Genomic DNA, 22353 nt, shown 5'->3' with positions numbered 1-22353 from the left:
CCGATACAAAAGAGTTACATGTTTGCACCTGTTACTGTCCTTCAAAGGAGTCACCAGCGATGTGAAAGGTGTAGTATACAGTTAGCAGAGCCTGTCCTGTTGATAGTGCGAATGGAGCGGTCTACTGCCTGTCAAATCTCTGGAACAGTTCTGAAGCAAATGCCACGAAATGGAAATGGTGGAATCACTATAACTTACACCATACTGGGGCTCTGACGCACTTTCAACTTTCGCGGCGACCCATAATGACGCCATTTATTGGATTGGCGTTTTAGTTTTGGTTCCAGAGATTGGACAGGTAATAGACCGCTCCATTCGCACCATCAACAGAACAGGCTCTGCTAACGTTATACTGCGCCTTCCACATCGCTGGCAACGGGTTCTACACAAAGCTGGTGACTACTTTGAAGGACAGTAACAGGTGCAAACATGTAACTCTTTTGTATCGGTTGTGAATAAATAGTTGCCACTATTTAAATTCCAACCTACGTGTATGTGTGTGTGTATTTTGTTTTTATAAATACTACTGGGAATAATATTATAATATTATTAGGTTGACAACTAAGTTATTGTGGATTTTTAAATAAACTTTAAAAATAAAATTTAAATTAAAAATACAATTTAAAAATAAAAATAAAATTTCTGATCTTTGCTATTAAAAAACTGAATTAGTTGTAAAACAAAATTTGCAATAACTTTTAGTTACCAAACCCCCAATATTTTTTAAAAGAAAATGTCTTTCAAATAATTCTTCAAACGATTATTATTTTAGTAGAAGAATTTTCATGGAAAAACTTACTACTTAAAAAAATTCATCGTAATCTATTGTTTCTATAGCTTATGTTATAAAAGAATGGGGAATATAGAAAAGAAAAAAACAATGAAGTGGAAGTAAAAAGAAAAAAGAAAGAAGGGCAGAAAGAGACAGACAGAAATAGACAGATATGGTAAAAAAAGAAAAAAAAAAGTAGAAAGCTTTTCTTTCTTTGAAAGTGGAAGATTCCAGCCCTTCTCTTGCCCCTCCTTCACCCCTCTTACCCTTTTCTTTCATGTCGCGTCGTCACCGTGACTTCTTCTTTCTCGTTTTGTCATCCTCCTCCTTTCGCGGATAATAGAATTCCCATGTCGGTCGTTGAAGAACGGGGTTGGGGTTTTTGGTATAAGTCCGATGTCCGTGGGGGTAGAAAGTAAGGGAAGGGGTGAATCGTCGTGCTGGCGTTTGCTATTGCTTCGGAAAAATGTTTCATCGAATTCGTACGAATATTACGAAAGTTCTTCTTTCATCTTTCTCTTAATTTACGATACAAAACTTAACACTTTCTCCCTTTTACTTTCTTTAACCTTTTTTTTTTTGTATACATCCCTTTTGCATTTACGCTAAATCATTTACATTTTATTTGCATCTACATGTAATTTTTACGATACAAAACTTAACACTTTTTCTTCAACTTCTTCACATTTTCATCAACATCATTTTTTATCCTCTTTGTATTTACTTTAAATCATTCACATTTTATTTATTTCTATACATTGTAACGAGATGTAATTTACTTTTTTCTTTTTATTTATACGTCATTGACGTTTACATTTTTAAACGTAAAATTTCAACGAAATAAAATAGATCGTCCTATAAAGTATATTTTGTACACGTATACACATATCAAACATAGACACATACTTATGAAAGGCTGAGTTTGTAAAAAAAAAAAAAGAAAGAAAGAAGAAAAAAAGAAAAAAGAAAAACAAGAAAAAAAGAAAAGCAAAAAGGATAAAAGGGAATTCGTGACGTGAACGTTTGTCGTAGACGGAGTAGAGTATAAGCGAGGCTCGTGTGTCGCGCGGAAAATCCTGGATAATCCGTGAAATTCCGTTGGGAGATAACGGAGCTAGGCAAGTATGTATATGTTTATATATGTGTGAGAGTAAGAGAGAGAGAGAGAGAGAGAGAGAGAGAGAAAGAGAGAGAAGGTTGAACCTACACACTATGGGTGCCGAGAGTTAGTACGTAGTTTGCGCTTTTCGGCTTCTACGTGTCCCGCGCGGCTTGGCGAACGTTTAGATTTACGTCGCGTAAAACCCTTCTTTGACAAAGGCTACGACACCCGACAGAAGGTCGACGAGCGAGCTCTTTCTTTCCTTACCTTTTCTTTCTTTCTATTTTTTTGTTTATTTTTTTCTCAACCCTTTTCTCTGTCTAAATTTAACGTAACCCTCGAGATCGACAGGAACAATGTCGACGTTCACTGTCTTAGAAATGTCGAAGAAGAAGAAGTAGAAGAAGAATACTGGTAGTACCGATCGAACACGTACAACACGTCGTCGTTTGCTAGAAAATAAAAGAAAAGAAAACTGTTCTCTAAGGGACTAAGACTTTCTATCACTCCCACTCTATTTTCACTCTTTTTTTTTTTTTTCTTTTTATTTTTCCCTTATGGGAGACGAAAATCGTTGACCACCTGTTAAAGCTCTCTCACCCAACATTTTTACGCTTACATTGAAAGAAGTTTCGTTTTCTCCCTTCCTTCACTCCCCCATCTTGCTTAAAACCACGATTGTTTGTTTTTCTACGACGATTATATTCGTCTCTTATCCACATTTTCTCTTATCATCTCTCTTTCTCACTCTCTCTCTCTCTTTTGGAAAATTTTCATATGGAATTAATTACGAGAATATGTGTGCACAAAAATAGAGATGGAAAGAGAGAAAGGGATTAGCGCGATAATAATATATTAATTTAATAAAAGATTTTTTGATTAAAATTTTCCATGCATTGTCATACGCCGAGGGGCACATTAAATTTTTCGCATTCCTTGTTTTATTATTCTATTTTTATTTTTATTTTTTATTCCTGGTTCAAATGATACGAGCGATTTCTCTCTATCTTTTCTTTTTTTTTTAAATTTATTGAATAGAAGATAAAAATCATTTTGAAAAGATAAATGGTGGAAAGCTTAAAAGTTTAGATTTGGTGTGTCGGGGGTATCATGTTTGTTCGATGGCATTTTATATTTAGGTCGATAGATCGATTCTCTACAATACAATGACAAATTGTTCGTATTCGATGGATATCTTGTTTATCCGCTAAAAACAAGTATCAACGTGCTATCCAGTTCGTGTAAAACGTGCGTTGTTTTATTTTCCTATCTTTTTCTATTGGTTCAAGCATACGCGAACAAATTTTATTCGTAGTAGTTTTCTTTCAATGCTTTAGCATTCATAGACGACTTCATTATATTCGAAAATATCTTAGATTTATTTTTTTTTTTTTTTAATGAGAAATATATTTTTTCTTTTTACGTTTTTATTGTTTTTTTTTTTTTTGAAGGATCGTTAAAATTAAAAAAAAATAGAAAATTAATTTTATGGATTAATATTAAAGTAATTTTAGTAATGATAAGAGAAATGAAAGGTTGAGAATTTAATTTAAAGTATGTTTTGTGTGTGTGTGTGTGTGTGTGTGTGTGTGTGTGTGTGTGCGTGCTTGTATGAGTCATCTTTTTAACGTATCTTCGTTTTCGGCATAGTAAATAAGAGCAACGGAAAAGACTAAACAAGAAAATGAGTTGGAGAAGTAGACGAGTAGACTCCTCATCTGTGCTTTCATTATTTTATTCGCGAAATTGAAATCCACGCTCGCTTATTTCGACGACTTTTCATAGTCGTACCGTTTCGCGAAATATTGACTCTTGCTACTGAATTTGTTTTTGAAAATATCTACCGTCCAAGAGAGAGCAAATGATATTGTATAATAGAACGAGAAATTTTTTTTTTAATCTATTGCTTCTCTCTTCGTTCCTTTCATTAAAATGTAGAGAAATTATTTTGTCAATTACATTAATAAATTAAAGATACATTCACTTTATTTTTCAAATACTAGCTTCTTATAATAAATTATACATTTAAAACTGATATCAATTAGTTTTGTAATTAAAAAAACAATTTTATATAAAATTAATATTATTTATTTATTTATAAATATAAAAAAGAATAATTGAGCGTTTTTCATATGTCGGGAATGAAGTATATAGAAATCATATCAGTAATTTGTAGTATTTCGATCAATATATGACATTCCTAACTACATTTTTATCAGAAATTTGTTTCCCTAATTTTCGTGAGATTTATTTACTGATATTCTTAAGAGACACTTCATTTATTTTACTTAAATTTCTCGGAAAATTAATTTTAATATTGTAAAGAAATGAACATATAATGAACATGTAGTAAAAAACTTGTTCCATAAATATTTTTAAAAAGCTAAGTTAAAGACATTTGCTTTTTATTTAACTTTCAATTGAAAATTTTTAGCAAAGCAAAAAAATGTTGATTCGTTTAAAAGTAAGTCCTTTGTGAACACGAACATCAATTAAAATAACTTTACGTAGTAAAATTAACGTCAAATATGATTTCCTTCTTTTCACATAGTTTAAATTTAGAATGTAATTACTTTCGTAATAGGTAAATCCATGTTGAATCGAGCGTGTATATCGCGTCTATTATTCTTTAGATTCTTTTTCTACGTTAGACGTTTATAAATAGTTTTTAACGTGATTCACGATGCTAGGTGGAAGGAAGCGTTGAATGAATCGACGTAGAAATATATATATAGTAAAGTATAAATTTTAATTAACAATGTTGACGTGAGAAAAGCGATCCAAAGGTTTCCATAAATTTCCTTCATAGCTTAGTTGAATGTAAAGGACGTACTATTTTCAAAGAACATTTCGTGTTATGCATTACTTACCAACACATGAAGAAAAATGAACATTTGAAGGGATTTTTGTCGTTTAAAACGTAAAAGAGAAATTCACGCATATCTAAAGTTTAAGTACGTGAATCTACCTTACGTTTTATTATTCTTTTATTTTTTCTTTCTTTCTTTATTATTCTTACTATTTCTATCTCTTTCTCTCTTTCTTCTCGTAGCATATAAAATATTTTTAAATGAAAAAGGTGTGCCATTTGTTATTCCATGAAAAGTAGGGGGACGTTGTGTGTAAATATTCTCTGCAAGAAAACGAACGATTCTTTTGGAATCGAAGAAAGATAAGCAGTAGAAGAACATTGATAGAAAGCAGAGAAAGAGAAAAGAAAAGAAAAAAAGAGAGAGAGACAGAGAGAGAGAGAGAGAGAGAGTGAATAAACATAGAAATCGGTGAACTCTTAAATCTCCTTTTCGGGCTTTACTGTAGGAAAATTTGTTGGTTTTGTAAAACGTCGGGATCTCAAGGGAAGAGGATGGTACACTGGCGAGAAGGAAAGCAAACGGAGGTGAGGTGCAGGGGGGAAGAAGGGAAAAAAATTGTCGTTTGAACGCAAAGAAGGTGGAGTCGTGAAACAACGCGTAAAAACGAGCCGAGAAAGAAAGAAAGAAAGAAAGAAATAAAGAAAGTCAGAGTGGAAATTCGAACTTTGCTTCGGCATCGTTTGACAAGGAAAAAAATAATGTCTTCTTCTTTGTCCGGTACGCACTAAGCTTACGAGAACGATCTTTTGCTATACGAGTTTGAAATAAAATTAGGGGAAGGTTGAGAAAGAAAAAGGTGGAGTTAAAAAAGAAAATAAAAAAACAACGGATGTAAATGTAAAAAGAAAGAAGGTAAGCAGAAAAAAAAAATAGAAGAGTGAAAGTAAAAGGAAATGAAAATCGTTAAGAAGCTATTGATTGTAAACTGTTCTTCAAGGGTGGAAAAAAACAGGGGGGGGGGGTTTGGATGGAGACAAAGTAGCTCGTTGAGACGACGAGGCGCGTCTAAGCATCCTGAGTATATGGAAGTTCATAGGATTTTACTTAGTGATACTCTAAAGCTAAGTGTGGGAGAAACAGAAAGAGAAAGAGAGATAGGAGTGGGAAGGGGAGAGAAAGAGAAGGGTGAAACACTTTGGAGAATGAAGCGAAAACTAACATTTCGGCTCATTCGGAAGTTTGCACTGAAACGTGCAAGTGCTTACATACTACTACGTTACGTACAAACGTTGAAGATATTAAAAAGAAAAAGAAAAAAAAGGAAGGAAAACCAAAAGAAAGGGGGAGAAAAAAAACCAGAAAAAGACACAGGGAAAGATGGTAGGGGCGTTAACGCGCGGAATGCAATTTCTGTAGCGTGCAAGTCGGCACTCCGTTTAGGATAAAGAAGAAAAGGGAGAAAACCAAGGGATGAGGAAGAACGGGTAGTACATTCCGCCAGTGCATCGAGCTTTCACATATGTAAGCTACTCTACTCTCTTCTACTTTGCTCTATTCTCTCTCTCTCTCTCTCTCTCTCTCTCTCTCTCGCTCTTTCTTTCTCTGTCTGTCTGTCTATCTGTCTGTTTCCTTTTTTCACGAGTTAGTGTAAAGTTAGTTTTTCTAGGAAATATTCGCATGTATCCAAGTAAAAAGCAGATTCTTTCTCAAAGAAAATAAAAAAAGGAAAGACAGAAAGAGAGGGAGAGACGAAAATCATCTAATTTTTATCAAATTTTCCTAATCCTCTTCACTTACTTTTCTTCTACTTCTCTCTACTGTGTTAAATGAAAAATCTCTATTGATTTATAAATTTTGATATAATTTTACTCATTGATTTTTGTTCTCGATTCAGTTTTAATTTGCAAATTAATTCTATGTAGGTTCTTGATAAACGTTTATCAAAGTGTCACTTAAACTGGCATTCCAATAAAGCTTTACAATTGTGAATACATGAGTAAAGTCTCGTTGAATCATGAAGGGTGAAATGGGATCTATATAGTCTCCCCCACACCCCATGTTAAGACTAGAGAAAAAGAACGAGGATAAAACGGAGAAAAAAGGAAAAAAAAACACGAAATTAAAGAGAGAAATAGATAGGAAGAAGGATAAAAGTATAGGGAACAAAAGAATGAGATAGAATATCAATAAAATATCCGAAGGTATCGAATTTGTTATAAGGATGCGCTTTAATGCTCAATATCCATTGATTTGTTCTTTCTTTCTTGATCAAACGCACACACACACACACACACACGTACTTTTTCAAGAAGAAATAGTGAAGTAGTAGTTGAGGGGTAATGCTTGAAATTAAATTTTTGCGAATATAAAACGATGATGCTGAAAGAAAGAGATAGGAAGCTAAAGTTGAGTGAAAGAATACGAGGAGATTGAGGGGGTGGAGAAAGGGGTGGTTGAAAAGGAAAGAGGTCTCTCTGAGAGAAGGTGAATATCGGACGTTCTGCTTTCTCGAAGAACTGTTGGAACGCGGACCGGATAAATGGATAAAACCAAGGCGAGCGTTGGATCGACGTGGGAATGTCATTAAGAGAGTACGAGTGTCACTAATTGCCTACGGCCTTCGAACAATGTTGCGAGGGTTAAAGTAGGTGGGGAGTTGCCTGTCTCTTTTTCGACTGTCGCGATGAAAATTCATTTATTTCGTTTCTCGGATCTCTAATTTCCTTTTTTTTCTTTCTTCTCTTTTCATTTCTCTCTATCCCTTTTTACCTTTTGATTTATTCTTGTGCGTCTCTTTTCTTTCTTTATTTATTTTATTTTATTTTTTATTCTTCTCTATATTCTTCCTTCTACTCGTACTTTTGTGCGACGATAAAATTGTAGATTTTATTCCTAGTAAGGTCCTTTGTCTCGTTATTACGTTCCGCTTTGTGTTGTCTTATCGAAAGAATAAGATTCAATATAATAATAATAATAATAATAATAATAATAATAATAATAATAATAATAATAATAATAATAATAATAATAATAATAATAATAATAATAATAATAGTATGTTGTTTGTAATATCGAATTCCTATATTAATACTTTTTCATTTGATTTCTTTGAGCTTTTCTATTTTATTTTCTTTTTTTATATTATTTCTCGTGATCAAGGTACCTTTTGGAAGGTCGTCTCTACCTCTCTTTCTCTCTCTCCACTCTGTCTGTCTCGTGTTGTATATCATGATCAAAGGAAAACTACTTCTTTTTTATCTTCTTAACGGCAAATAGAATTTTCCCCTTTTTTTCCCTAGCGAGCAAAGATTCCAATGAGTTTACATACGTATTTTGAAAGATGGAAGAAGCATACTTGAAAATAAAAAACGAAAAGATGAAGGAAAAATAATTGAATGGCCCGAGAAATATACACATAGACGCAACACATACACACAATTAACAATTCAAAGTTAAGTTCGAAGCCTAATAAACTCCGTGGAAGCTCGGTGCATTAAATGTCGCGAAATTCAAAATCTAAGTTGGTTGGATTAATAGGAGGACCGTGAAGTTTCCCTTTAGTTTCACAACGAGGACGACAGGAAATTGTGTAGGAATAAGCTCTATTCTCAACGAGAAACGAAGTCGAAATACTCTCTTAATCTCTTTCCCATCCCTTTTCCTATCCTTTCCCTTCGTCACCCTTCCCCCCTCCCCCTAACTCGTCCCCTCCTACCAACCTTTCTCCTTATCTCTGTTAGTGTTTTGAACTTCAATCCAAATTTAGCGAACGGCAAATTCATAAAGACCCCCGTAATTTATCTATTACGCATTTTACTTCGAAAGATAATACATTTTCATAATAATGAAATAGTATCATTTATGGGAATTATTTAGAATTTTCTTCGTAACAGTTTATAACGATTACATTTTAATCAATGAAGAATATTACGTTGATAAAAAAAAGGTACCAGAAGTCATGAAAATTTCATTAAAATTAATGATCCTTTTGTAAAAAGTACTCAACGAAAATAACCAATCAAATATAATATTATTTTAACATCTTCGAAAATTCTTTGAAAAGATAATTCCTGATGATAGAAAATTATACATTTTTCTTGTACAAAAGGTCAGCAGTTTAAACTGCATGAAACATAGGAGAGAAACTCTAATGTGGCTTCTGGATAAGGCAGGTCAGCCAGCTATTCGTATAAAATTCTCGCGGTTACGAATGTTTGCAGGATGAGAGAGAAAGAGAGAGAGAGAGAGAGAGAGAGAGAGAGAGGTAAAAGAGTAGAAGGGGTTGTTATGTGCGGTGCACGGTTGCGGTACAATGCGGTAAATGTGTCCAATAAGCGCGAGAAAAGGATGATGAGAATGTGTATATGAGAGAGAGAAAGTGAGACAAAATGAAAGGGTGATGGCAATGTTCGTTGGTTCGAAATGGCAAGCGACGTTACGTATGTAGATTTGTGTGTGTACATGTACGTGCGTACCTGTCGTAGGGATGCCAATCGTGAGGAAATTTTGGCTCGAGTCGAAATGTGACGCGGTTCGATGTCGCGTGTGCTTTCCCGCGGAGTACTCAGATTACACTCACACCACCACCATCACTAAAGCTTTTGTCCATGTTATGTGAACACAAAATGTCAATGTAAATATCCGTATATTTTGTGCACCTATACCTAAAAAGAAAAAAGAGAATGAGAGAGAGAGATAGATAGAGAGAGAGAGAGAGAGAGAGAGAGAGAAGTGTTATATCGAGTAGCCCGTTAGTTTGACTGTTATCTTCCCTTTCCGCGATTTTGAGTTTCCTCCTGGTGAAATATCGCATCGACAGATTTCGTCGATGGCCCAACCCTCCACAGTTGTCCAATAATTTCAACGCTGGATAATACGCGTTACCATGACATCTATCGTTGTCATGTCATTTTGAAGTTTTATACGTGATGTGTTTACTCTATTAAACTTAATTTCTTTCTCTCGTTCACTTTGTTGTTGTTGTTGTTGTTGTTCACTCTTTGTCTATTTAGCCTGTTTTATCTAATTTTATATTTTATTTCTATCATTTACAATCATCTTTACAACATAGAATTTCAAGAATGAAATACAGATTGTACATGAATTATTATTATTCCTTGAGAGTGGAACAATTGAGAAATTTTAATGATCTCAATTTTTTTTTTTATATTTCATTTTGCTATCCATCATAATGACAAATATTTGAACGATAGGATTAATGGATTTTTTTCTTTTTTGTCCTTTCGATAAAAGAAGATTTTCTATTAGACCAGTTAAGTATAGAAAAAGAAAGAATAAAAGATAGAGAGAGAGAGAGAGAGAAAGAGAAAGAGAGAGAGAAATATAGGAGTAACGTTAAAGAGGGGGTAGGGTGGCAACAAGTGCTTTTAACGCTCTTATGGCATCTTTTGCAGTGTGTGGCATTACTCCCGTTAGAGAAGAGTGGTGAAGTTCTTGATGCGTTATTCTCAAAGGGCTCTATCAGTGTAGTCGTAGGGATGAGTAGAACCGAGACCAAGGACGCATCCTGTGGCTCAGGATGCGTCCTGGCATCTCGGCAATCCGAATGAATTCTTAAACCAGTCCAACGTGAGGAATCCACCGACAGAAGCCTCATTTTCCTTCTCTTCTTCATTCTTCCTTTTCTCTCTCTCTCTCTCTCTCTTGCACATAGCCTGCAGCATTCTGGATATCATCCTTTTGCCGACCTCCTTAACCTTAGCTCTCTCTCTCTCTCTCTCTCTCTCTCACGGTCCTTAAAATCCGCTTTCCTTCCGCATCATATCAAAACGGACTTTACCGTAGTTCTTGCTTAATGGTCTCCTCTCTATTCCTTCTAACCTCAATGCAAGAGAGCTTGCGCGTTTTCATTGGAGAACGTTTATCGTGCAAAGGATTATAAGAAGAATTTCCTTTTTGAAAACTTCTCTTTTCTATCTTCCTTTTTTTACTTTTGATATACTTCAGAGTTTCTTAAACATAAATGAAACTAAAAACGATGGTTGATCATCGATTTTAAACTATCCATTTTATTTACTTATAATCAATACCAATATTAGAGTTAAGTAATCATTTTTCATTATTCCAATTGAAGGTAAAATATTGTTAATAAATTGTTGACCAGCAATTTTAAAAACAATTTATGTTTTGTTGTAATTGGATTGAAGAGTAAAACAATACAAGTAATTTTTAATAAATTTCAATTATTAAAGTTTAATATTTTTTTTTCGTATGATAAACAGTTTAACAATAATACACAACAGTTTTTAATAATGTAATATCTATTTTCTCTTTGCTTTTTTTTTTTTAAATAATGTGTCATGCTAAATAAAGCGCATCACGAGTTTACTCGTAACCGATCAACGAAGTGTTAAATCTTTAATAAAATAAAATCTTTTTATTTAGGAACGCAAATTATAAAACACATAAATTATTAAAGTAAACATTCTAATCTCAATACTTGAAAATATTTTTGTTTGTAAAATGTGTTAAAGTTTATTTTTCATTTTTATCTCATAATACTGATCGTGTCAAAATAATTTACACGCTTGTATTATTTTATATATATAAAGTATAAATCTCTCTCTCTCTCTCTCTCTCTCATTTATATTTTATAGATGAAGATAAAAATCGGATACATTGTATACCGTGATATTTTTTGTAACAAAAATAGAAATCCTAGGATCATAACACGAGTCTCGCACGTGATTCCCCTAAAACTTTTCCTCTTTTATTTCGTTTCGTTCCTTTTTCTTTCTTTTTTGTCCCATAGTTCGAGTTGTGCAAAAGTAAAAGGAAAAAAAAACTCAGAAAAAAAGAGAGCGAGAGAGAGAGAGAGAGAAAAGTAGACTCTTGAGAAATGGTCGATCCGTCGACGACAGAATCGAGAGGAAAAGGGCAACTTGATTTACGCCCTCTTTCCCTTTTACCACGTCTCTCTTTATATCCTTCCTTCTCTCTCTTTCTCGTTTTTTTCTATCTTTCTATCTTTTCTATGTTCACCCTGTATCCTTATACTCCTTCTTATTCACCGAATGAACAACACATCCGTACATACATACGAGTACATACACACGTATGTATATAACACGATAGGAGTTTTTCTTCGCACGTTCACTCACGTTCATTCGGAACGATAAGAAATTCTTTAGAAGACGTTCCACTACGTGCTTTCTGCTTTTCTGTTTCAGTGTGAAAACCGACATGGGGTCGGCAGGAGCTGTTTCGAGGCTCTACATTGCCAATGCGAATAAAAAAGACAGTGGGAACTATAGTTGCGCATTGGCCGACGTAGCTGCGGTCACTGTCGTATCTGTCCACGTGCTCAACGGTACGATCTTTTTACATTATTCAATTTATTTTACCATTTAATATATTCTTTTTTTTGAACCTTTTTTATAGTCGTTTTCTTTCTATTTTTTATCGATACATTTATTAAAAATAGAAACAAAAAACATTTTGTATACATTAGAATGAAAATTGTACGTGTACAACTGCTTATGTTAAAGATAAATATTAATTAATATTTATTATTTAATATTATTAAGGTTTCTAAATATAAAATAAGAAAATAAATAATATAAAATTATTTAAGAATTAGGAAATATTATAAAGTTATTAATTAAAAATAAAAATAGATATATTATTTTTAGATAATAGCATTATCTAAAGGATGTTAAATTTAATTAGATCTTTTTGTGCTAAAATATATGATTATAAGAATAATATGACACAAGACTGACTTTTAATAATTTATTATACTTAGGATTCTAGCTTGTTAATAAGTTATCTTTTATAAGTCTATCTCTCTTATATTTCTCTCTGTATTAAATATTCTATATTCTCTAATAAGAGTATTTCAAGCTAATTGTAGGATCGTGATGAGTAAACGTAAGACGTTCTGTTCCGTACTGATAACAGGCCGAAGCTTGAGAGGCTTTGAAGGAGAAACGGAAGATTAAAATAATTCCTCTCAAACACACACACACACACATATATATTATATATATTTAGTGTATATACCAATGTGATTTTCCACTCTATCGAAAAATCGATAATTGACCCTTCACTTCCTTTCAATGGTGCTACTTTTGAGCTTCTATCATCATTTGTTTTCCTATTTTTATATTTTTTGGAACTATTTTGCTCTTTCTTTTTTTTCTTTTTAACATTCGTCTATTTTTTAGTTTATAAAAGCGGATGAAAAGTCGTCTGAGTGCAGTCACACACATACTCCACGTTAGTAAAGTTAGAATAAATAATCAGAATATGGTAGAATGGGGGTAGTAGAAAAGATTTCTGCCATTGACGGCTCACTCGATTGCTATTCGAAGCTTCCGTTTCATTTCAGTTTCCATTTCGTTCAAGTTACGTAGCATTTACCGAAGAAATGTCGTCATTCGCGGGTATACTACTCGAAGAAAATGGCCTGCCAGCCAGTTTATCGAAGGACTACTAGGAAAAGGGTTTTTCTTTTCTAACAACGAACAAACTCTTCGATTGCATTGATCTTTTCTTTCCTTCCTCTCCTTGAATCTTTAAATTCAGTTCCTGAGCACACACGTTTTCACCGTGGTACTTTCATTTTTGAATTTATTTATCTGATGGAAAAAAATTCTGTGGGGTTGATCTCACGGGAAAAAAAACTAGGTGTTCGAAAATATCCCCATCAACGAGACCGAGATTCGTTCTTTCGAAAAAAATCCTACGAATATTTTACGGTATATGTCCGTATGTGTGCATGCATGTATCTATGCATGTATGTATGCATCTATGCATGCATGCATGTACTAACAAACTCACGGCGAATCACGTATGAAATGGGATTGAAAAAAAAATCCCGGTGGTTTTGTTTTATTCCTTGTTTGTCTTTCTTGCTTTCTCTTTTTGTTTTTTTCATTTCAATCGTCGTTACGATACTTTTTGTATTCGCGCGTAATTTGTTTAAAAAATTTGTATATTGCTTAATCACCTGTTTCGATAATAATTAGTTTTTCTTTTCCACTTAAAGCATTGGAATTGTATTTTCAATTCGTGTATTGTTTCGATAATACTGTTTAATAATTTCGATTGATGTAACATGATTTTCTTGTCAAAAGAGAATTTTCAAAAATCGTTTTTCGTTCGGTAGAAAAATACCAAAGAGGAAAAATCATAGTAGTTACATTTTTTTGTCCGATCTGTTAAAAACCGAAACGCGTAGGTGGAGAAATTGAGTCTTGTTGAAATTCATTTTGCATCGCAAATTTAAAAATCACTTTATTTCTTTTTTGTTTAATCATTCGAATTATAATTTCTCGATTTATTCGTGGTGGTCACGTAACGAAATTGTACATTTTTCTTTACCCACATTCTCTCTATTATAATTTTGTTAGTTTTCAAATTATTATTAAAAGTTCAAATTCGTGCTCATAGTCAACCTCGATCATACGTTCGTTGAAAAGTTCGTAATAAAAAGCGAAGTATTTTCTTTCTTTCTCTCCCTTGAGAATACTTAACTGCTTCTAACGAGATCCTTACCGAGCAGGTAATAAAAAAGACGACGAGAGATTTTCTCAGGATCGGTGATCGCAAAACTTTTCTTTCGTTCTCCTTGCGTTTTCAATGCGATACAAAAACGTAACAGAAGTTACGATTACATTTTTAACTTGAAGTATCATTTTTTCTCCCCACTCTCCTCAAGGTTGTTTTTAACTTTTTATTTTTTTACCTCCTATACGCGTAACTATTTTTAAAAAGGTTAAGCATATCACGACTAAAATCGATTAAACGATTTTCAATTTTTACATTGAAATTGTTGCAAACCAAATTGAATTATAAGTTTTTTTTTCTTTCACGACTATAAAAGTAATTACAAGAAATATAAAAACTCGTTTTATTATATCAATATGATTTTTTAATAAAACGCGAGATATCAATTCTTAAACGATTATTTAAAAAAAAAAAATATAAAAAGAAAAACATAATAAAGCGAAAGATATGCAACGTTTAGTTGATGAGCGTGTATTCTCCAAATGTTTCTTTTCGAAAAAGGTTTAAAAAACTTTGGAATTTATTCTACCAGGTTGCCGTCAAACGTCGGCACGTGACCTCCTTTTTCCTTTTCTTTCTCGGTGTCTTTCCGATTCACCGGTATAATCCCACGGTGTTTCGTATGCCGAAGGGGGCCTCGTGTCGTCGTGCCACCGTTGTTGCATGGCGTATTCAAAGAAAACTTCGTTGTGAAAATATTCAGGTCGAGTCATTCCCTTACCACGCAAGAGTTCTCTTCTACCTTCAACCTTAAACCCTTACCAACCCTTACCAACCCTCCCCCCATCCCTATCATTTCCTCCTTCCGCCTCAGCCCATTTTTGTCTTCTGCTTTCGTTCCTTTATTTTTCTTACTTGTGCAACTATCGTTTTCTCGAGTATCCATCCACCTTCTCCCTCCCTCTTGCTTACCCCCCTTTTATTCCACCCTCCTCGGTTGCTTTTAGTCTTCGGTGGTCGGCACGAAGCCATAAAACTTTCGTATCCGGAACGAAATCGTAGATAAGTCGACGTAGATGACGAGAATAGAGACGTTTCTTTGTTCTTTCTCTTTGAATGTTCGTAACTGTTGAATTTCAAGGAAGATTTTTCTTTATATTTCTATTTCTATTTTTCTTTTTCTATATATGTGTGCATTTATATAGACACACAGATACGTGTATATATACGTAAGAATAAGAATAGGTGACGATAGGTGAACAGTCCAAAAACTGGTTGGTAACAGTAAGTTTATTGATGGTAGTAGTGGTGGTGGTGGTGGTTGGCTGGCTTTTGTCGAAAACTTTTAGCCAAGGGCTCAACTACTACTTCTTCTAGCAAGTAGTTTTCTCGCGTTGAACGTTCGACACGTCCGAAAGTCACGTCACGTGAGCGACCTGCATTATTTACGCTGGATTACCCTCGAGGTGGCTCGATATCCTGAGCTAGGAAACTTTGATTCGTTCAAAAGGTTAAACCTTGCAATGGCTGACGGTACTAGAAAGCCGAGATCGTTTGACTTGGAAACAAAAGGGAAAGGAATATAGGATAAAGGAAGATAGAAATAGATAAGCAGATAGACAGACAGACAGACAGACAGAAAGACAGACAGACTGACACAGAGAGAGAGAGAGAGAGAGAGAGAACAGAGAAACAGAAACACGATCTGTTATACGCTTTGCACTTGACTTCTGTTTAAAGGGATTCGTGTTATTATTGCTCTTGATCCTTCTCCTGAGATACGTGCTTTCACAATGTCTCTGTAATTTCAAAGCTTTGACCGTTTCACGCTGATACGTACAACGTTCTATTACGATAAACAAAACAAATAATTTTAATCAAAAAAAAAAAAAAAAGAAAATTTCCGAATGTTATTTCAATTTTCTGTTGTTTTGTTACATCAATATTTTTTCTTTGAAATTATATTAAAAGTCACAATTGTATTATTAAAATTATTAAGACAACAACCACGTTGAAGTCAGGTAATACAATTAATGGTATTTCTCGTTGGATCGTTAATATGAGAATTGAAAACTATAATATGATGATCATAATGAAAGATATCGGCATCATCATCATCATCATCATTATCGTCAATATCCAGGTAATTTTCGATTTCGTTTATTAATGAAAGAGACTAGTATAAAGAGAGAAAGAGAGAGAGAGAGAGAGAGAGAGAGAGAGAGCTGGTACAATCGTTTAATAAAATATTTCATTACCCGAGTACTCGATCATTATCGTGTCAGAAGCGCGACGACATAGCTCTTTCATTATCGTTGAATTTTTCATTTATCGCAAGAGAGAGAAAACGTATAGGAAAAACGAGTAGGAGAAAGAGGAGAAGGGGAGGGAGGAGGAGGGGGGAGAAGGGTGTACAAAATGAACGATGTGAACCATTTAATAGCCCACGATTATTGTATGGATTATCCGTCCTCGGATAAAATACGTAAAACCGATCGTATTTTTAGTTAAATGATTATCCAATCGGTCCCCCATCCAATTGTTTGCTTTTTAGAATTTATAATTTCGAACCTTTTCTCGTCGTGTTTAAAGTTACGAGAAATTTAATTTTTATCCAAAGATTGTTCACACATATTTTTACAATGGAAACGAGTTTGACAGAAATTTACAATGGTATTTTAATAACTCGCGATAGAATATTTTAGTTTTTTCAAAATATTTCTAGAATATTCAACGTTTAAAATTTGTATGACTATATAACAGATGTTACTACTGAACAGTCTGACCATATTCGGGATTATCTACTTAAAGAAACTTTTAACTTTTTCAAATGGATTACTAATATAAATACAAGGAAGAATATTCCAACAATATATATATATATATATATTTTATTCTTCATACATTTTTTATATTATTTCTAATCACACACCTATACATAGGATATGTAAAACAATATTCAACTCTCATAACTAAAGAATAGAAACATTTTCAAAATCAACGTTGATATAACCTACTGTTTTTCTTTTCCGCACGTTTATGAGATACTCAAAAGTATTGTATTTTTTAAAGACCTTGTAAAAACACAAATTATAAAAACGTAAAAGTAATTGAAAAAAGTTATCCATTTTTAATCCATAGTAAAGATAGGAAAAACGTTGACGATCCTGAACGTGAAATATATTCTAGGGTCGAATGGAAAGAATCAAAAAGAAAAGAACAAGAAAAGTCAAAGAAAAAAAGCAAAAGGGGAGAATAGAGGGGAGGATGGAGAAGAGGAAGCGAACAAAAAAAAGAAAAAAAGAAGGTGAAAATGTTGAAAGAAGAGGGAGGGGGTGGGAGTGGAAGGTGACGGCAATGGCAACGGCAACGGCAACGGCAGGCTTTAATTTTGTTCAACGAGAACGTGCGCACCGTGCTCGGTCCGTATGCCTCTTACTTGTTCCTTTTTCACAATTAATATACATTACTCTCGAGATATGCCGCGGTTATTAATTAAATGTGACCCGGGGTGGAGATGGAGCACATTACTCGGGGTACTATCTCGTTCGTCGGCTTTTCCTCCTCTGGGAAACTACTCGAGTCTACTACGTCTTCTACTTCCACGCGGTCTACTCTCCAACGATGTCTCTTCCTTTCTTTCATTCCTCCTTCCCCTCCCCCCCTTCACCCACCCCCACTTTCCCCACTTTTCCCATTTTTCCACTCTTTTCTACCACCACTACCACCACCCTCTGTCGTTCTTCTCCACCTTCTTTTCATTTTCTTCTTGCGTTTTGCTTTTTTTGTATTTTTTTTTTTTTTTTTTTCTAAACGGTACGGTCGTCTTCTCTTTTCCTTAACTTCTTCTTCTTCTTCTTCTACTACTACTCTTCCCCACAAAGTCGGTGAAAAATTATCGTCGATGTAGCTTCAAGGACTTTTAACGAGTCATGGATTTTCACGAGAAGAAAAGGCTGATACTACTACTACTATTAATTTCTACTTGTTTTATATCAACGTAGCTGGATCATTTCTCTTTGAATCATGAATTTTATTATTTTTATTATTTTTTAGTATTAAGAATAATAATTTTTGTCGGAGATAGTTTTTGTTGTCTTTTTAAAATTTTTATAAGAAATGTTTTTATTTTAATCTATTTCGTTTCACTGCATCTGAGATTTTGTAATATAAAATGTTTTAAAATTGAATATAATTTTTTCTGTTCCATTTAAATAATAGTTAATTAAAAACATATTTGTTTTTTGTTTTTTTTAATTAATACGTTTTTACATAAAATATTCGTTTGATACTGTAAATGTTTGATTACGAATAGAGTTCGTGGTTTTTCAAAAGAAAAAAATGTTAAGTTTAATATATTTGTTTGACAAATTTACGTAAATTTTCAAGTTTCTCTTTATAATATCACTCTCATTATTTCCAGTAAAATTTCGTCTCGTTTGATCTAAACTTTAATCGTGATGAGAGAGAGAGAGAGAGAGAGAGAGAGAGAGAGAGAGAGAGAGAGAGAGAACTTTTGAAAGCAAACTTTTCTAAAAAGAAATAGAAAAAGAAAGGGACCTCCCTCCACATTGATGGTAGTCTAGGGAAAAAGAATTTTTAAAATATACGATAATATTTATATAACTAGAAAAAGAAAAAAATGTTAAACTAAAACTAAGAAGTAGACTAAAGAGAAGAGAAAAAAAGGTTGTTAAATAAATGTGTAAAAGTGTCAGTGAAAAATGAAAAGAAAAATATATAGAAATACCAAAGAATGTATATTTAAAAAAGAGTGGTTTTCAGTGAAAAATCAAAATGAAAAATAAAACAAAAAATCATCACACATATACAAATAAAATAATTCAAGGATGAGAAGAAGAAGAAGAAGAAGTTTTCATTCTCGAAAATGAGCAATTCTTGGCCCAGTTAACCCGCCTACTAAGAGACAAGCGAGTGAGGTTATGGAGTATGGGCGGTTTGGTTCTGGCATGGAAGGGAGGTTATTTCGTAGGGGGTGTCACGCCCGAGCTATTAATATCCGTGGCCACAAGCTCCGGACGACTACGACACGTTTGCTTTCTACCTATTCCTTTCTCTCTATCTCTCTCTTTCTTTATCTATTTGTCCCTCTCACTCTAACAAAATCGCATGCAGTTTAATCCTATCGGTGAAATCCTCACCCTTTCGTAATCACCAGCACCAAGACTACCATCGTCAACACTACTACTATTACTATTACTACTGCTATTACTACTACTACTACTATCACCATATCCGATTCTCTTGGCCAACCATTGGTGCTTTAGTATCGACGATGACAACGGGCGTGAGGAGTTTGCTAAAGCTCTCTTCTCTTCACGCGAATCATGCTTAACTTGGAATCATATTATACAAGGAAGAAAGAAAGAAGAAATCTCATGAGGATATCTACTAGACGGCTCATTTTGCATTCCCCCTATCCTTTTTCTCTTCGAGACAGACAATGTTTTTTTTTTTTCTTTCATATCTTTCTCTTTTTCTATCAGTTTGATTCAATGTTTCTTTTCTTTTCTCTTTCCATGACCCATGAGAAATGTTCGTAGTAGTTACGTTACGAAAGGGGTTAACTATAGAATATTTCACGTATGTATAAGAAATGTTTCACACATATGTATACGCTCACTTACTAATGCTGTTTGTGAGATCATGTTATCGGTATAATTAGTAGGATATTTTGAGAAATACAGTTAAATCTCTGGAGAATATAGATTAACGAATCACCGTCCGTTTCGAGATTATTAATTCATTACAAGATAGAAAGAGATAGAAAGAGAGAGAGAGAGAGAGAGAGAGAGAGGGAGAGGGAGGATGGTATGGTGTGCTTTAATCGAGTTACAGTTTTCTTTGATCCTGCCTATTTCAAATGTACCTTTTATACGTTTCATTCGCGTTTTCCTTTATCCTTTATCCTTTATCTCGCTTGAGAGTATTCCTGGTTTACCGATTCGTTACACCAAAAGGAACTTTTATTATCGAGCTATGATCTTTGTGCTTAAAGGCTCCATTTCTTGGTTTCTCTCAACTTTCTTTCTTATCGCTTGTAAATAATAAATTGATAAGAAACTACGATAAAGGTTTTTTTTAGAGAGTACAAGAGGTCTGAGGGGAAAAATATCTACTTGAGTTTATCTATTTTTCTCTCTCTCTCTCTCTCTCTCTCTCTCTCTTTGCATTTACTTTGGTAGAATACAATCTAACCGATAAAAAAGAATAAAGGAAAATAATAATAATAATAATAATAATAAAACGTTATCGTATATATTATCAATGAGTTTTACAAAACGATGCACTCTTTCCGAGTCATTTACACGTTTAGATCACTCGGTGATTCTTTTAGACGTTTCCAAGGGTTTATAGAACGATTGTGAGGAGAAAATTTAGCGTGTTCTGGGACGGAAAGAGAGAGAGAGAAAGAGAGAGAGAGAGAGAGAGAGAGAGAGAGTTATACAATATAGTCGGTAATAAACAATCGCAATTGCGGCGTGCTCGTATTGGCCGTATGCCAGTTTTCGTCTTTAGTCGTAGTAGTAAAAGCCCAAAAGAACGTTGGATAAAGTTAACGCTAGATTCCTACGACCTTTCTGGTCAGAAGATAGAAATTTCGTGGCTCCTTTCCTGACATTCTCTTTGCCAGAAACATTCGCATAAAACCTAGTAGTTGGTACTTCTTTCCCAAATATTCGTAGTTAATGCATTTTCTATCGTAAAAAAAAAAAAAAAAAAATAAATCGAATGCAAAAATGTTCAACGTAAAATTAAATGGAAAAAAAAAGTGTAATTTCATTTTAAAAGAAATTACATTGTTTTTTATAATCATTTGTAAACGTTTACGAAAATAAATCGAATAAAAATATATTCAACGTAAAATTAAATGGAAAAAAAAATATATATAGTTTCATTTTAAAAGAAATAATTTTTTTATAATCATTTGTAAAGGTTTACGATTTTTAAATTATTTTAAAATAAAAATAAGAATATCATGTAACAAAAAATAAATAATTGTTCTATTTATTATTCAAATTGTACCAGTTAATAATTTGTTAAAAATAAATATTGAGAAAATGAGTTAAACTTTGATAGAAATATAATGTAAGTATTATTATTGCAGTAAACGACATATGTGATAGTTTATGTAATTATAAATCGTATTGTAATAATTGTAACGTACCGTATAAAGGCACATAGAGGTACCAACATGAAACTTTTAATAATCTCTTCTCTCGTCAGGAGAGTACTGTCAATCTCGTTTACGACATGCTGCTACAATATTGTTGAGCGTGAACTCGTTGACGATGAAACGTGTAAAATAGAAGAACGATGAAGTGGAGGAAGAGAAGGACGAGGTTGTGAACGAAAAGGGAAAGGGTAGTACCTACTTGAGTTTCTAATGACTCCAACCGCCCGAAGCGTTTCTAGTTATCAACGCGAATGAAACTGTTTAGCTTCGTAACAACGACAGCTTCTCGAGTTACTTTCGCGAGTTCTATTTGATTGAAACAATGAAAGAAAAAAAAAAAAAAGAAAAAAGAAAAAAACGAATGACCAAAAAAAAACATCCAAAATGTTATCTCTTTTCTTGTATTGTGTGTGTACATGTGCGCGTGCGTTTGAACTTACGTGGATTTATTTTATTTTTTTTTTTGGGGGGGGAGAATTTTTTTCTCTCACTTTCTTATATCGTTAATGAAAGTTTTCTTAGTAAAGTAAAAGAAACGAGAAAGTTCTTGCCAAATTATAATATCTTGCATAGAAAATTGGCTATTTTCCACGTTTCAAAAGAACCCTCTTTCTCACTCTCTTTCTTTTTCTCTAACATCTTAGTATTTTGTTTAACAAAAATCTATCTCATTTTCTATGCCACGTTCACGAGCATTGTACCGTATAAGGTAGATGCAATTTCTTGCTTTGTAATCCCCTAGAACGATTCTTTTTATTGCTCGTTAAATTTTCTCTCGAGAAGTTCGCACCATAGAAGAACGGAATACATTAAAATCATTTGGAGAAAGGGAAGAGAAGAGAAGAAGTTAGCAGGAAGAGATTGAGGGGGTAAAAAAGGGGAGTAAAGGGTTTTTAGAAAAATGTGTTTGGTCGTAAGAGACACATATACATATATATAGTATATCTTCAACACCTACAAGGACATTTCGAGAGGATTATTATTTAATTAGTTTGTT

General features: G+C 33.4%; 1 protein-coding gene across 8 annotated transcripts in view; it reads left to right on the top strand.

The window, feature by feature from the left end:
* The window catches only part of LOC107066108 (defective proboscis extension response 14), a 243895-nt gene that overhangs the window by 211844 nt on the left and 9698 nt on the right, over positions 1–22353 (top strand). For all 8 annotated transcript variants that reach the window (XM_089177431.1, XM_089177430.1, XM_089177428.1 and 5 more), the window contains one exon: positions 11878–12017. In XM_089177431.1, the coding sequence (XP_089033557.1) occupies positions 11878–12017 (140 nt within the window). The remainder of the gene's footprint in view (positions 1–11877; positions 12018–22353) is intronic.

This window comes from Polistes dominula, unplaced genomic scaffold, assembly GCF_049000335.1.
Source record: "Polistes dominula isolate Pdom_NZ unplaced genomic scaffold, Pdom_raw_medaka contig_20, whole genome shotgun sequence".
NCBI lineage: Eukaryota > Metazoa > Arthropoda > Insecta > Hymenoptera > Vespidae > Polistes > Polistes dominula.
The sequence above is the reverse complement of the archived record's forward strand: the minus strand, read 5'-3'. Positions and strand labels throughout refer to the sequence as shown.